General features: G+C 41.3%; 1 protein-coding gene across 1 annotated transcript in view; it reads left to right on the forward strand.

The window, feature by feature from the left end:
• Window positions 1–1,604: 1,604 nt before the first annotated feature.
• tmprss2.13 (transmembrane serine protease 2 gene 13) overlaps window positions 1,605–16,167 on the forward strand; it is a 30,568-nt gene continuing 16,005 nt past the window's right edge. The window contains exons 1-3 of the mRNA XM_002942955.5: window positions 1,605–1,701; window positions 9,197–9,219; window positions 13,334–13,418. Coding sequence (XP_002943001.1) covers window positions 9,217–9,219; window positions 13,334–13,418 — 88 coding nt within the window. The 5' untranslated portion in view covers window positions 1,605–1,701; window positions 9,197–9,216. The remainder of the gene's footprint in view (window positions 1,702–9,196; window positions 9,220–13,333; window positions 13,419–16,167) is intronic.

Raw genomic sequence — 16,167 nt, forward strand, 5'->3', positions numbered from 1 at the left:
TTCTTGTGCAGCAGAAGGCAGTACGGTTGCCCTTGCATCTGTCAGTGCCAAGATCAGATATGGATGGAAGTTTAGTGGCAATTAGTGATGAGCGAATCTGTTCCATTTCGGCAAAAAATTTGCGACTCTTTCAAAAGATCCGCGAAACGGCGGAAAATTCGCGAAATGGCGAAAATGTCGTGCGACAAAAAAAATTGTCGCCCGCGCCTATTGTTTCGTCGCCCGCGGCTATTATTTTGTTGCGCGGCTATTATTTTGTCACGCGGCTATTGTTTTGTCGCCCGCGGCTATTGTTTTGTCGTGCGGCTATTATTTTGTCGCCCGCGGATATTGTTTGGTCGCGCGGCTATTATTTTGTCACCCGCGACTATTCTTTTTTTACGCCGGCGACAATTTTTGGACGTGCGGCGAATTTTTCCACTGCGAAATTTTTCATCCGTTTCGCGAAACAATCCGCCAATGGCGAAACGCAGAAATTCACCGCGAATCCATGCCTGGCGAAACTTTTCGCCCATCACTAGTGGCAATGAGTCGTTCAGCAGTTTTCATAGTTTTTTTTTCATAATTTTCATCGTTTTTTTCTACCGCAACTAAACTCACTTCTGTCTGTGCATTTATTAAAAAAAATAAGATTCTAAAAAGCACAAGTTGCGCAAATTGCATGAAAAGCATGAAAGCCAGCGCCAAGCATCCGAAAACCTCTAAAGGGATTAATAAATGGCTCCATAAAGGTATAGTGATCAAAATGACTGAGATTTCATTTTTTTTAAACTAGTTTTTGACCAAAAACTCAACTTTTTCAAATTGTCACAAAGAAAGTTGGACAAAGTTGGATTTTTGTGCCGACAATTCGAAAAAGTTGATTTTTTTTGCGACTTTTCTGCACCATTGGCGACTTTTTCTTGGGACTTTTTTTAGTAAATTTTACACATTCGGCAAAATGAGTTTAGTCAAGTTTGAAAAAAGAAAAAAAATGAAAAATGATCCAGTTTTAGTAAATCTGCCCCTTAATGGTTACTAGTGATGAGCGAATTTTTTCAGCAGGCATGGATTCACAGCGAATTCCTGCATTTGGCCATTGGTGAATTGTTTCGCAAAACTTCAGTGAAAATTTGCCACAGAAAAATTTGTTGCGCGGAAATGTTTTTTGGTTGCGCATCAAATTTGGCGCAGTCGCATCAAAAAAACACGGGTGACAAAAAATAGATGCGGACGGCAAAATAGACAAAAAAAATTGCGTGACATTTGCGTTTCCCGAATTTTTTCGCCATTTCGTGAATTTTCTTAACGTTTCGCAAATTTTATGGTGAAGCGAAACGGGACGGATTCACTCATTGCTAATGGTTACACAATGTCCTTTTGTTCAGATTTGTTTGCACTGTACAAACTGCATCAAACTAATAGGTTTTGTGCTTTATTTACCCATGAGGTTTCCCGAGTTCGACTGTTTGTTGTCCTGTCCTCTCATTATTGTTTCTAGTTTTTACCTGCGGGCGATAACTGTGCGTGAAAACTTGTTCTGTCTTATCTCCTCCCAGCCCTCATACCCTAACTGGAATGATCTGGGCGTTACCAGGGGTGGGTTGGGCCGAGGAATCTCTAGAATAAACAGCTAGACAACCAGTTTTACTTTTTTCTGACAACCAAACGAGACAAAACGAAGGTATTGAGGAATTATCTGTAGAAGAGCTTGGAGTCCAGGTAAAAATTAACTAGGCACGGGGAGTTACTGCCACCTTGAAATGTTTGTATTTGTAATGGGAAAATTCAGGGAGATGCTGAAGGTGTGCAGAACTCAAATGGATAAGCCCAAGGTAACATGAATGAAATGAACGCATCTTTGTTCTTGTTCCACATCTTTTTTGTTAATATGTGTTTTTGTGTCCATGGAACTCTGGCTAAAATAATGTGATAGCACCAGTAGGTTCAAATATGATATCAATATTAATTGGAATGTCCATCATGATGGAAACAGCACACAATGGTGCAGAAAGGTTTCCTGGGGCATTTCATTGGTTTTGGATGAGTTGGTGTTTTTGAATTTGCATTTGACACTTGATTTGTTTTTGAAGGCCAAGGTGTAGAGACACTGGATAAGAACCAGACACTTTGATCAGTATCAAAGCCTGAGTCTCCATATTAATGCAAAAAAGAGGAGTTGTGGGAGCACCCCAAGGCTAAGCAAAAATAAATCAGTGCAACCAGTCTGGCCAGTTTAGCTCCAAGCATACAAGATACTGATTATGTTTTCTTGTAGCTAATTTGGCCAGACTGGTTGCACTTCCATTGTTCCATTGTTTCTTATCCAGAAATCTGTTATCCAGAAAGCTCAAAATTACAGGAAGGCCATCTCCCACAAAGTATTTTCTTTTTCTCTGTGATAGTAAAACAGTACCTGTACTTGATCCCAACTAAGATATAATTACCCCTTATTGGGGGCAGAACAGCCCTATTGGGTTTATTTAATGGTTAAATGATTCCCTTTTCTCTGTAATAATAAAACAGTGCCTGTACTTGATCCCAACTAAGATATAATTACCCCTTATTGGGGGCAGAACAGCCCTATTGGGTTTATTTAATGGTTAAATGATTCCCTTTTCTCTGTAATAATAAAACAGTACCTGTACTTGATCCCAACTAAGATATAATTACCCCTTATTGGGGGCAAAACAGTCCTATTGGGTTTATTTAATGGTTAAATGATTCCCTTTTCTCTGTAATAATAAAACAGTACCTGTACTTGATCCCAACTAAGATATAATTACCCCTTATTGGGGGCAAAACAGTCCTATTGGGTTTATTTAATGGTTAAATGATTCCCTTTTCTCTGTAATAATAAAACAGTACCTGTACTTGATCCCAACTAAGATATAATTACCCCTTATTGGGGGCAAAACAGTCCTATTGGGTTTATTTAATGGTTAAATGATTCCCTTTTCTCTGTAATAATAAAACAGTGCCTGTACTTGATCCCAACTAAGATATAATTACCCCTTATTGGGGGCAGAACAGCCCTATTGGGTTTATTTCATGGTTAAATGATTCCCTTTTCTCTGTAATAATAAAACAGTACCTGTACTTGATCCCAACTAAGATATAATTACCCCTTATTGGGGGCAGAACAGCCCTATTGGGTTTATTTAATGGTTAAATGATTCCCTTTTCTCTGTAATAATAAAACAGTACCTGTACTTGATCCCAACTAAGATATAATTACCCCTTATTGGTGCATGTATGGTGGATTGACGAGGTGACTGATATTGCAAAAGCCTTGGATATCGGTCGTCTTGTCGATCAGTCAGGACAAAAGATTTTGATCAGGCCCCATTGAAGGTGGTTGAGGAAAAGCTGCATTTTTGGTTAAATCATCAGATAGGGGTAGAATTCCTATTGTTTCTACCTCCATATCTGACGATTCAGCCCTGAACATTAGTGAAGGGTATGAACTTATGGTCGCAGGAAAGGTTGCAATTGTAATGTGTATGGCCACCTTATCTGGAAAAGCCCAGGTCCCATGTATTCTGGATAACAGGTCCTATACCAGTGCAATTGAAATGGATGCAATGGCCAGTTGGTTGCAAACAAAAAGAATGTATAGACCCAAGTATACAGTATGGACAGGAAGGTCCGACCTAACGTTGTTATGGGGCAGATTTATCAGAATTTATGCTTGTGTTTTTTCATAATTTGGGGCCCATGTACCAATGGACGATTGTGTCCAAATACTAAAAATTTGTATTTTTTCTAAGTTTTAGAACTGTGTTATGTTCTGTGATTTTATTTGTTAATTTGCGCAACTTTTTCATACTTTGTGACAATTTGTGCAACAAAATCACATTTCTCACAACAAGTACAAAAGTTTGGGATTCATTCAAGCTTCAGTATCGTGACTTTCCTTGGGCCGGGTTGGAGCTGCAGAGTGCCATTGAGCCCTATGGGAGACTTTCCTTGGGCCGGGTTGGAGCTGCAGAGTGCCATTGAGCCCTATGGGAGACTTTCCTTGGGCCGGGTTGGAGCTGCAGAGTGCCATTGAGCCCTATGGGAGACTTTCCTTGGGCCGGGTTGGAGCTGCAGAGTGCCATTGAGCCCTATGGGAGACTTTCCTTGGGCCGGGTTGGAGCTGCAGAGTGCCATTGAGCCCTATGGGAGACTTTCCTTGGGCCAGGTTGGAGCTGCAGAGTGCCATTGAGCCCTATGGGAGACTTTCCTTGGGCCGGGTTGGAGCTGCAGAGTGCCATTGAGCCCTATGGGAGGCTTTCCTTGGGCCGGGTTGGAGCTGCAGAGTGCCATTGAGCCCTAAGGGAGGCTTTCCTTGGGCCGGGTTGGAGCTGCAGAGTGCCATTGAGCCCTAAGGGAGACTTTCCTTGGGCCGGGTTGGAGCTGCAGAGTGCCATTGAGCCCTATGGGAGACTTTCCTTGGGCCGGGTTGGAGCTGCAGAGTGCCATTGAGCCCTATGGGAGACTTTCCTTGGGCCGGGTCGGAGCTGCAGAGTGCCATTGAGCCCTATGGGAGACTTTCCTTGGGCCGGGTCGGAGCTGCAGAGTGCCATTGAGCCCTATGGGAGACTTTCCTTGGGCCGGGTTGGAGTTGCAGAGTACCATTGAGCCCTATGGGAGGCTTTCCTTGGGCCGGGTTGGAGCTGCAGAGTACCATTGAGCCCTATGGGAGGCTTTCCTTGTGCCGGGTTGGAGCTGCAGAGTGCCATTGAGCCCTATGGGAGACTTTCCTTGGGCCGGGTTGGAGCTGCAGAGTGCCATTGAGCCCTATGGGAGACTTTCCTTGGGCCAGGTTGGAGCTGCAGAGTGCCATTGAGCCCTATGGGAGACTTTCCTTGGGCCAGGTTGGAGCTGCAGAGTGCCATTGAGCCCTGTGGGAGACTTTCCTTGGGCCAGGTTGGAGCTGCAGAGTGCCATTGAGCCCTATGGGAGACTTTCCTTGGGCCGGGTTGGAGCTGCAGAGTGCCATTGAGCCCTATGGGAGACTTTCCTTGGGCCAGGTTGGAGCTGCAGAGTGCCATTGAGCCCTATGGGAGACTTTCCTTGGGCCGGGTTGGAGCTGCAGAGTGCCATTGAGCCCTATGGGAGACTTCCAAAATCATGCACAGAAGGATCAAAGTCAGAAAGGTTTTCCCGCTGTTTACTATCGTTTAGATACGGAAATTTTGTAACTTTCAGATCCCTAATACGATATTATCGTGACTAATACGATTTGATTTTTTTGTAAGCTTTTTCATGATATTTGCAATCATCAGAAATTATCGTATCTAATCCGAATTTTACCCATTTCGGGATTTAAACTCGTAGTTTGATGAAACAGCCCCTTAGGGGCAGATTTATCAAAATGTGAGTTTAGAGACTAATAGAGAAAAACTCACCTACATTCTTGTTGCTATGGGATTTTTAGAAATATATTTATTAGTGATGAGCAAATCTCACCTGTTTTGTTTCACCAGAAAATTCGAGAAACAGCGAAAAATTTGCGAAATGCTGGCATTGCACAACTTTTTTTGATGTGCGCTAATTTTTAATGCAACCGTGCCTTTTTTGACACGACCAAGCCTTTTTTTGGCACACAACCAACTTTTTTTACGCAACCATGTTCCTTTTTTGCGTGGCCGATGCCGTTTTTGCTGCACTCGCAAGTTTTTCCTGCCAAAGTTTTGCAGAAGATTTGCAAAACAAGTCGCCAATGGCAAAATGTGAAATTTCACTGCAAATCCAAAAAATTCACTCATCACTAGTATTTATCAATGGGTGAAAAAACTCACTATTTGATAAATATGCTTCTAAAAATCCCATAGGGATGAATAGAGCGTGGGTGAGTTTTTATGTATTAAGCTCTAAACTCACATTGTGATAAATCCGACCCTGACTTTTACACACTGATAAATACACTTTTAAACCAATGAAACCATTGAAAACAAAGTTGGTGATTTGTGAATTTTTGTCCCATTTTGTTAAATCTGCCCCTAAGGGGCACATTTACTTATCCACGAACGCTCCGACCGTTCGCTCGATCGGTCCAATCTTATTTTCCGCGACTTTTTCGTATTTTTAGCGCGAAAAAAATTGGATCGGTTTTGCCACTGTTTACAATCATTTGATACGAAAATTTGTGACTTTCGGATCGCCAATACGATATTATCGTGACCAATACGTTTTTTTCGGAAACATTGGGGTTAACTTCCCCTTAAAAGTGTGTGAAATAGAAAACAACCATGGGATTAACTTCCCCTTGAAAGTCTGTGAAATACAAAACAACTATGGGAATAACTTCCCCTTGAAACTGTGTGATTAACCTACCATTGAAACTGTGTCAAATAGAAAACAACCATGGGGTTAACTTCCCCTTAAAAGTGTGTCAAACAGAAAACAACCATGGGGTTAACTTCCCCTTAAAAGTGTGTGAAATAGAAAACAACCATGGGGTTAACTTCCCCTTAAAAGTGTGTCAAACAGAAAACAACCATGGGGTTAACTTCCCCTTAAAAGTGTGTCAAACAGAAAACAACCATGGGATTAACTTCCCCTTGAAAGTCTGTGAAATACAAAACAACTATGGGAATAACTTCCCCTTGACACTGTGTGATTAACCTACCATTGAAACTGTGTCAAATAGAAAACAACCATGGGGTTAACTTCCCCTTAAAAGTGTGTGAAATAGAACGCTCCGACCGTTCCTTCGCTCGATCGGTCCAATCTTATTTTCTGCGACTTTTTCATACCTTGCACGACTTTTTCGTATTTTTAGCGCGAAAAAATCGGATTGGTTTTGCCGCTGTTTGCAATCATTTGGTATGAAAATATGGTGACTTTCGGATCGCCAATATTTTTTCGGAAGCATTTTCGTGATATTTGCGATCTTCAGAAATTTTCCTTTCCAATCCGAATTTTTCCCATTCGGGATTCGAACTCATGTTTTGATAAATCTGCCCCTAAGTATTGATAAAGTGCTAACACCCCCTATTTCATTATTGGGGAGTATTTAGGGTTAGGGATACAATCTCATATCCATGCACTTCCCGCTAGATACACATTTTTGCACCAGGATAACGTTCATGCCTTCTGTTTTTATGAAAGTCCTGCCCATGTAGAGTGGTGGGTGGAATAGCCCCAGGCGTTGGCAGACATGTTATTTACTTGTCTGAACTGAGTACTGGACTAGAAATACCTGAAACAGAAATCTTTTCTTCCCAGTGTGTACTCTCTATAATAAAAAAATCATATAGCGCTGCGTTATACATACATTTAGGGACAGATTTACTAAAAATCAGATTTTTTTTTTGTTTTTAGAAACTCACATACACTCCTGAGAGTTTTTTGATTAAAAAAAAATGTGATCAATGGTGTATTTATTAGTAGTCAACGTAATTTGTTGATCATACGATTTCCGAAGATTTTGTTTTATTTTTATGTAAAATGTTCGGAAAAAGTTTTATGAAATTTTCAAAAATATTTTGTCATTTCTTGAAACAACAGAAATTTAAACAGATGCTCGTTAGTGATGAGCGAATCTGTCCCGGAGCGGTGAAAAATGCGTGAAATGCATTTGTCACGCGTTTTTTTGTGTGTCGTCCGCGTCTATTTTTTGTCACCCGTGTCAATTTTGTCATCCGCACTTTTTTGACACAACCGCGTCCTTGTTTTGACGCTAGTCAAAAAAAAAATCGCACAACAAAGTAGTTTGGGATTAACGTCCCCTAGAAACTGTGTCAAATAGAGAACAACCATGGGGTTAACTTTCCCTTGAAAGTGTGTGAAATAGAAAACAATGATGGAATTAACTTCCCCTTAAAAGTGTGTGAAATAGAAAACAATCATGGGATTAACTTCCCCTTGAAAGTGTGTGAAATAGAAAACAACCATGGGGTTAACTTCCCCTTAAAAGTGTGTGAAATAGAAAACAACCATGGGATTAACTTCCCCTTGAAAGTCTGTGAAATACACAACAACCATGGGCATAACTTCCCCTTGAAACTGTGTGATTAACCTACCATTGAAACTGTGTGAAATAGAAAACAACCATGGGATTAACTTCCCCTTGAAAGTGTGTGAAATAAAAAACAATGATGGGATTAACTTCCCCTTGAAAGTGTGTGAAATAGAAAACAATCATGGGATTAACTTCCCCTTGAAAGTGTGTGAAATACAAAACAACCATGGGGCTAACTTCCCCTTAAAAGTGTGTGAAATAGAAAACAACCATGGGATTAACTTCCCCTTGAAAGCCTGTGAAATACAAAATAACCATGGACATAACTTCCCCTTGAAACTGTGTGATTAACCTACCATTGAAACTGTGTGAAATAGAAAACAACGATGGGATTAACTTCCCCTTGAAAGTGTGTGAAATAGAAAACAATGATGGGATTAACTTCCCCTTGAAAGTGTGTGAAATAGAAAACAACCATGGGAATAACTTCCCCTTGACACTGTGTGATTAATCTACCATTGAAACTGTGTCAAATAGAAAACAACCATGGGATTAACTTCCCCTTGAAAGTGTGTGAAATACAAAACAACCATGGGGTTAACTTCCCCTTAAAAGTGTGTGAAATAGAAAACAACCATGGGATTAACTTCCCCTTGAAAGTCTGTGAAATACAAAACAACCATGGGAATAACTTCCCCTTGACACTGTGTCATTAACCTACCATTGAAACTGTGTCAAATAAAAAACAACCATGGGATTAACTTCCCCTTGAAACTGTGTCAAATAAAAAACAACCATGGGATTAACTTCCCCTTGAAAGTGTGTGAAATAGAAAACAATAATGTGTTTAACTTCCCCAATGTGTCAAGGGCAGGCTGTCATTGACTTTTCTCAGCGTCCATAGGACTCAATGGCTCTCGGGATGCTTTTTGTCAGTCTAAAAAAGTCACATAAAGTTTTACAAATCTCGAACTTTCGTGGGTTTTAAAAAAAATTCTCGGATTTAAAAAAAAATAAAAAAAATACGCAGAATATTATCTAGAATTTTTTTAGAAAAAAACCCAAAACAATCACATACTGCCAAAACACACAGAACATTAAAAAGAAATTGAACTTTTATTTTACCTTAGTAAATGGGCCCCTTAGAAAACAATTGTGAAATAGCAAGAATGCATTTGTGTTTAGTTATTTTTATCTATTTATTTGATATATTTAGTTATATTTTATATTGTCTTCTTATTTATTTTCCTTTCTCTGTTCCAGGCTCTGGTGGGGAGCTCAATATGGTACGTGAACAAGTGTGAGTGATGTCTAAATGCACTGAACATGAGCATATTGGGGACGTACAATTGTGCCATTAATTTGTATTTTATCCTATTTCAGTTATTTGCCTTTTTATGGCAATTGTCTTATTAATTGGTGTAGTATTTTTTGTCTATTCATTTTTGACCTACCGTATATACTTGAGTATAAGCCGATCTGAATATAAGCCGAGGTACCTAATTTTACCTAAGAAAACTGGAAAAACGTATTGACTCGAGTATAAGCCTAGGGTGGGAAATGCAGCAGCTACTGCTAAGTTTTAACAATCAAAATAAATACCAATAAAATTATACTAATTGAGGCATCAGTGGGGTATATGTTTTTAAATATTTAATTCAAAGAAAAACAGTAAACTAGCTCTGTAAGCGGAGAAGAGGGTCAACAAAAACAATATGAGCACTACCTGACGCTCATTGCACATTGACAAACTGGCAGCAGACCCGGTCCCGGAGGGATGTAAGGGGAAATAAATATTGCTAGTGGGAGCCTAGGCCAGGGCACTGGAGGGTCTGGTTGCAGGTGGCCTAATTTGCACACAAAGGAGAGAGGGTGCTAGTCTGGAGGGACCCATGGCACCCGACTCGAGTATAAGCCGAGGGTGACTTTTTCAGCACATTTTGGGTGCTGAAAAACTAGGCTTATACTCGAGTATATACAGTACTTCCTTTTGTCTTTACTGAATCTAATATTCCCCATTTGGTTTTACTATTAGGGTTGTCACCTCACCTGGCCGGGAGCTCCGGGCAGGGAGGCGGTGCGTGATGTCACAGGGGTGGGGCATGATGTCATGGAGGCATGTCGTGGCATCATTGGGGTGGGGCTTTGATGTGCCGATCAGTGATTAGCCAATCACCGCATCAATCTTCGAAAATCCTGTCCGGTTTTACAAAATGTAAACACTGGACATAGTGTCGGACTGGCCCAACAGGATACCAGGAAAACTCCCGGTGGGCCCAGGGGTCAGGGGGCCCTCTTGCTTCTAACTATTTAGCCTATTTCGTGGCCATTCCCTGTTTCTGTATGGGGACAAGGAAGCTTGATAGATGGAAGAATAGAGTATAGTATGATACTAATCCACGAACCCGAATCCCAAATGGGAAAAATCGGATTGGAAACGAACATTTTGCGACTTTTTCGTATTTTTTGCGATTTTTTCCGTCACCGTTACGACTTGCGCGAAAGTGCTGTCTTGTATAAAAAAGGGCATTGACTCAAGGGATGAGAACATAATTTTTCCCCTTTATAGGTCCCTGGTAAGGCCTCACCTTGAGTATGGGGGGCAGTTTTGGGCTCCAGTCCTTAAGAAGGATATTAATGAGCTGGAGAGAGTGCAGAGACTGCAACTAAACTGGTAAAGGGGGTGGAAGATTTAAACTATGAGGTGAGACTGTCGAGGTTGAGGTTGTTTTCTCTGGAAAAGAGGCGCTTGCGAGGGGACATGATTACTCTGTACAAGTACATTAGAGGGGATTATAGGCAGTTGGGGGATGTTCTTTTTTCCCAAAAAAACAATCAACGCACCAGAGGCACCCCTTTCGATTAGAGGAACGGAGCTTCCATTTGAAGCAGCATAGGGGGTTCCTCACGGTGAGGGCAGTGAGGGGGTTGGGGAATGCCCTGCCGGGGGATGTTGGGTAGGGGGTTCCTCACGGTGAGGGCAGTGAGGGGGTTGGGGAATGCCCTGCCGGGGGATGTTGGGTAGGGGGTTCCTCACGGTGAGGGCAGTGAGGGGGTTGGGGAATGCCCTGCCGGGGGATGTTGGGTAGGGGGTTCCTCACGGTGAGGGCAGTGAGGTTGGGGAATGCCCTGCCGGGGGATGTTGGGTAGGGGGTTCCTCACGGTGAGGGCAGTGAGGGGGTTGGGGAATGCCCTGCCGGGGGATGTTGGGTAGGGGGTTCCTCACGGTGAGGGCAGTGAGGGGGTTGGGGAATGCCCTGCCGGGGGATGTTGGGTAGGGGTTTCTCACGGTGAGGGCAGTGAGGGGTTGGGGAATGCCCTTCCTAGTGATGGGGTAATGGCAGACTCTGTTCATGCCAAGAGGGGCCTGGATGAGTTTTTGACCAAGCAGAATATCCAAGGCTATTGTGATACTAATATCTACAGTTAGTATTAGTGGTTGTATTTATAGTTTATGTATGTGAGTGTATAGATTGGTAGGTGTGGGTTAGGTGTGCTGGGTTTACTTGGATGGGTTGAACTTGATGGACACTGGTCTTTTTTCAACCCTATGTAACTATGTAACTATGAATTGTCGCGACTTTTGCATAGCCAGTATGACTTTTGTGAATTGTTGCGACTTTTGCATAGCCATTATGACTTTTGTGAATTGTCGCGACTTTTGCATAGCCAGTAGGACTTTCGTGAATTGTCGCGAATTTTGCATAGCCATTACGACTTTCGTGAATTGTTGCGACTTTTTCATATTGAGCACTCGAAAAATTCGCGAAAAAGTCGCAAAATACAGATCATTACGAAAAAAACGCATTCGAACGCTTTTCGGACGTTCGTGGATTAGTAAATGTGCCCCTAGGAGAATAAAGAGGTTGAGGGAGGAGAGGAAGAATTAAAGTTATCAGAGTAAGTCCATGGTCCAAGGTTTTCTGGTAGGGCATGGCATCTCAGTCCGACACTGATCAGCCAGGTACTTTTGGTCCGGACAGCCCTACTGAAAACCGGGCTGTCCGGGTCAAAACCGGACAGGTAGCAACCCTATTTACTGCTACTGACTTTGTAACTTTGACATTAAGGGGCAGATTCAACAAAACGTGAGATTAGCGCTCTCTACTTAAAAATTCACCCACTTTCTATTCATTCCTATGGGATTTTTTTGATAAGGTCCTCGCTCCAAAGGCTCCTATTGCCATCAATGATTACTCTGATATCACCCGCCTTAGGGGTATGGCCACCTTTAGTCTTGCAAAAATGGACACGATCGTTTATTTAACTTGTGGTTTTTTTGCCCGTTTCATTTTTCTTGTGATATATATATATATTTTTTGCTTCAAAAAATTGTCAGAATAAACAAGAAAAAAATCCAATTTTTTTTGCCAAGATTGGCACAAAAATAAAAAATCTTGATACTGTCACAAAACATGAATGTGCACATATTTATAAAAAAAAAACACACAAAATGAATAAACTCGATTATTCGAATTTTCAAATGAATCGTGAAAACTTGTATTAAAAAACAGTTTACTAAGAAGCCCATTGACTTCTACATAAACTCCAATATACACTGTGTGAGCCCAATAAGATATGTCAAATTTTAAACTGAAAAAACTTTCTTTTTGCGCTTGACTCCATCTCTGAGACACGAGCAAGATCTGTGAGAAGGCAGGGCCTTGTTTACACAGAGCTCATTAGAGATTCTAGGGGGGGTTTGTGGAGAGGAAGTAGAAAGCTTGAAAACAAACTTATTATTCCTTAGTGCTTTATAATGAAAAAGAAATGGAAAAATATGGATTTTATCAAATAAAATATAAAATCCACACCCCATTTTTATTACAAATCCTACACAACTGACGCCGAAGTTTAATAAATGTTCTTTATAGGCGCAGTGTTCTGATACTCTGGGTAACATTCTACCTATATGCTATACCAGTAGTAATGATCATTTATGAGTTTACAGTGGTGTAACTATAGGTGGAGGAAGCATTGGAGGAAGCAGGCCCCGCGGTCGCATTGGGTGGGACAAGGGGAGAGGAGGGCCTGGACCTGTTTCTAAAATCCCCCCTCCCCAGCCATTCTCCTACCTGACTGGGGGCAGTTAACGAGAGGTGTGAGCAGGCAGGGGGCAGGGCCAGGAAGGGGTGGATGTGCACGCTGGGCCCCTCAAAGGATAATTCTGCAGGGGGGCCAGTGCCATGTAGCAATGCTTTATGAAGCAACAAGTGCTAAGGGGTGCAGAATAACAGCCCCCTACAGCTACAGGGTCTATAAATTCCAGCAATGTGCTCTTTGGGTACTAGGAGCAAATTTCATAGCAACAAGGTAACCGGTACTTTTTTTTTAAACATTTTTCAAACTAGTAGTGTAATAACCGATTCTGGTTATCCATTTTGCCTTTTTGTCCATCAGGACCCAATAGAACCCAATGTATATGGATCCATTCCAAGGACAAAAAAATATCCAGATCAAGAAGCTGCTACGTGGTGTACGGCAAGTAAGTGACTCTCTGACATCAGGGAAGCTTAATGTATGTATGTATATCTTTATTTATAAAGCGCTACTTACATTAATACAAACAGGGGGTTATTAAGATAATAATAGATAAATACACAGTATAACAATAAATACAAGATACAGTTGCAATAAGTTAATTATTATTATTATTAACATTTATTTATAAAGCGCCAACATATCCCGCAGCGCTGTACAATAAGTGGGTTACATACATTGGACATACAGAGTAACATATAAAGCAATCAGTAACCGATACAAGAGGGGAAGAGAGCCCTGCCCAAAAGAGCTTACAATCTATTTGACTATTATTATTATTATTAACATTTATTTATAAAGCGCCAACATACCCCGCAGCGCTGTACAATAAGTGGGTTACATACATGGGACATACAGAGTAACATATAAAGCAATCAATAACCGATACAGGAGGTGAAGAGAGCCCTGCCCAAAAGAGCTTACAATCTACATTATTATTATTATTAACATTTATTTATAAAGCGCCAACATATCCCGCAGCGCTGTACAATAAGTGGGTTACATACATTGGACATACAGAGTAACATATAAAGCAATCAGTAACCGATACAAGAGGGGAAGAGAGCCCTGCCCAAAAGAGCTTACAATCTATTTGACTATTATTATTATTATTAACATTGATTTATAAAGCGCCAACATACCCCGCAGCGCTGTACAATAAGTGGGTTACATACATGGGACATACAGAGTAACATATAAAGCAATCAGTACCCGATACAGGAGGGGAAGAGAGCCCTGCCCAAAAGAGCTTACAATCTACAAGGAGAAAGGGTTGAGACACAAGGGGCCTGATTCACTAAAGTGCGATAAAAATGATCGCATGCTTTTTTGCGTTAAAAAATGCAAAATAATTTGCGCGCGATTCACCATAGTATTATCGCGTGCGAAAAATCGCCATTTTCGCATGGGTTATTTCTCGCACTAGTTTTACCGCATGAGTTAATTTCCGCGCTGAAAAGAATACGATCGCATGATTCACTATAACTTTTGCGCGCTAAATATCGCATTCGGCTATGCGAAAATTAACTCCTACTACAGGCAGGCGAAAAATTATAGAAAAGTACAGTAAATGATTTTTTTGCAATAAAATATGGACTTACAGTGTTATTTATTCAAGTCTGTGTTTCCCCTAGAGTGACGCAGCCGCCAGTTTGCAGCGAAATGTTCATTTTTAATACAGTAATTTTCTGCAAGTATTGGCGTGTATGGCTAACATGGCGTGCGTTCATTTGCGCGACTATTTCTATTTGGCTACAAGTGATGAAATGCTTCGCCAGGCATGGATTCGCAGCAAATTTTTGGACGTGCGTTGAATTTTTTTGCTGCGGATTTTTTCATGTGTTTCGCAAAACAATCCGCCAATGGCAAAACGCATGAAAAAATTTGCCACGCAAAAATTCACCGCACATACAAAAATTTATACAAGCGTCAAAAAATAATAGTGACAGCAACAATTTTTTTGCCCGCACAACATTTTTGCCGTTTCGTGGATCTTTCGAAAGATTTGCTAATTTTTCACTAAAGAAACCAGAACACATTTGCTCATCACTAGTGGCTACTATTTATAAGCATCTACCATTTATATGCTACCATTTATATACTACTATTTATATGCTACCATTTATATGATACCATTTATATGCTACTATTTATATGCTACCATTTATATGCTACCATTTATATACTACTATTTATATGCTACCATTTATATGCTACCATTTATATACACCATTTATATGCTGCGACAATTTTTATACACTATTTCTAAGCTACTATTCATATGCGGTGACTATTCGCGGGCGTAATTTAGCACATGTACCAGCAAATACCGCATTGAAATAGTCTTCGCGAGTTAAATAACGCATGCAATATCACGCGTAAAAAAGCGCGAGTATGCTTATAGTGAATCGTGCGAAAAATCGCCAAAATTAAGCCGCGGTAAAAATTTTAGCGCACAATAAAAATAGCGCACGTTTTATCGCCCTTTAGTGAATCAGGCCCTAGGTGTGGGAATAGGCATGACCAGAGTTGTGAGAGGTGTGGCACAGGGTATAAGCTTAAGAGTCAAATACACAAGAGGATGGAGGTCCCTGCCCCGTAGAGCTTACAATCTATATGGGAGGGTAACTTACAGACACAAATAGGCAAATATAAGTGCTGTAGGTGACAGTGGGGGACATTACAATATAAGTGCCAGTTCCTAGATCAGGTGCTGGGCGAGTGCTCCATAAGGGAGTCTTTAAGTTTAGTTTTAAAAATATCCTGTGCCTTTCCTCCTTTGAATGGCTGCCCCCGGGGCTACACAGCGGGGTATTTATATAAACTATAGTAGGGTTTCTGTAGCAAACACCCCAGCTGTACCGGTGCAGGAATGGCTGCCCCCGGGGCTACACAGCGGGGTATTTATATAAACTATAGTAGGGTTTCTGTAGCAAACACCCCAGCTGTACCAGTGCAGGAACGGCTGCCCCCGGGGCTACACAGCGGGGTATTTATATAAACTATAGTAGGGTTTCTGTAGCAAACACCCCAGCTGTACCAGTGCAGGAACGGCTGCCCCCGGGGCTACACAGCGGGGTATTTATATAAACTATAGTAGGGTTTCTGTAGCAAACACCCCAGCTGTACCAGTGCAGGAATGGCTGCCCCCGGGGCTACACAGCGGGGTATTTATATAAACTATAGTAGGGTTT

This window comes from Xenopus tropicalis, chromosome 2 (genome assembly GCF_000004195.4).
Source record: "Xenopus tropicalis strain Nigerian chromosome 2, UCB_Xtro_10.0, whole genome shotgun sequence".
Lineage (NCBI taxonomy): Eukaryota > Metazoa > Chordata > Amphibia > Anura > Pipidae > Xenopus > Xenopus tropicalis.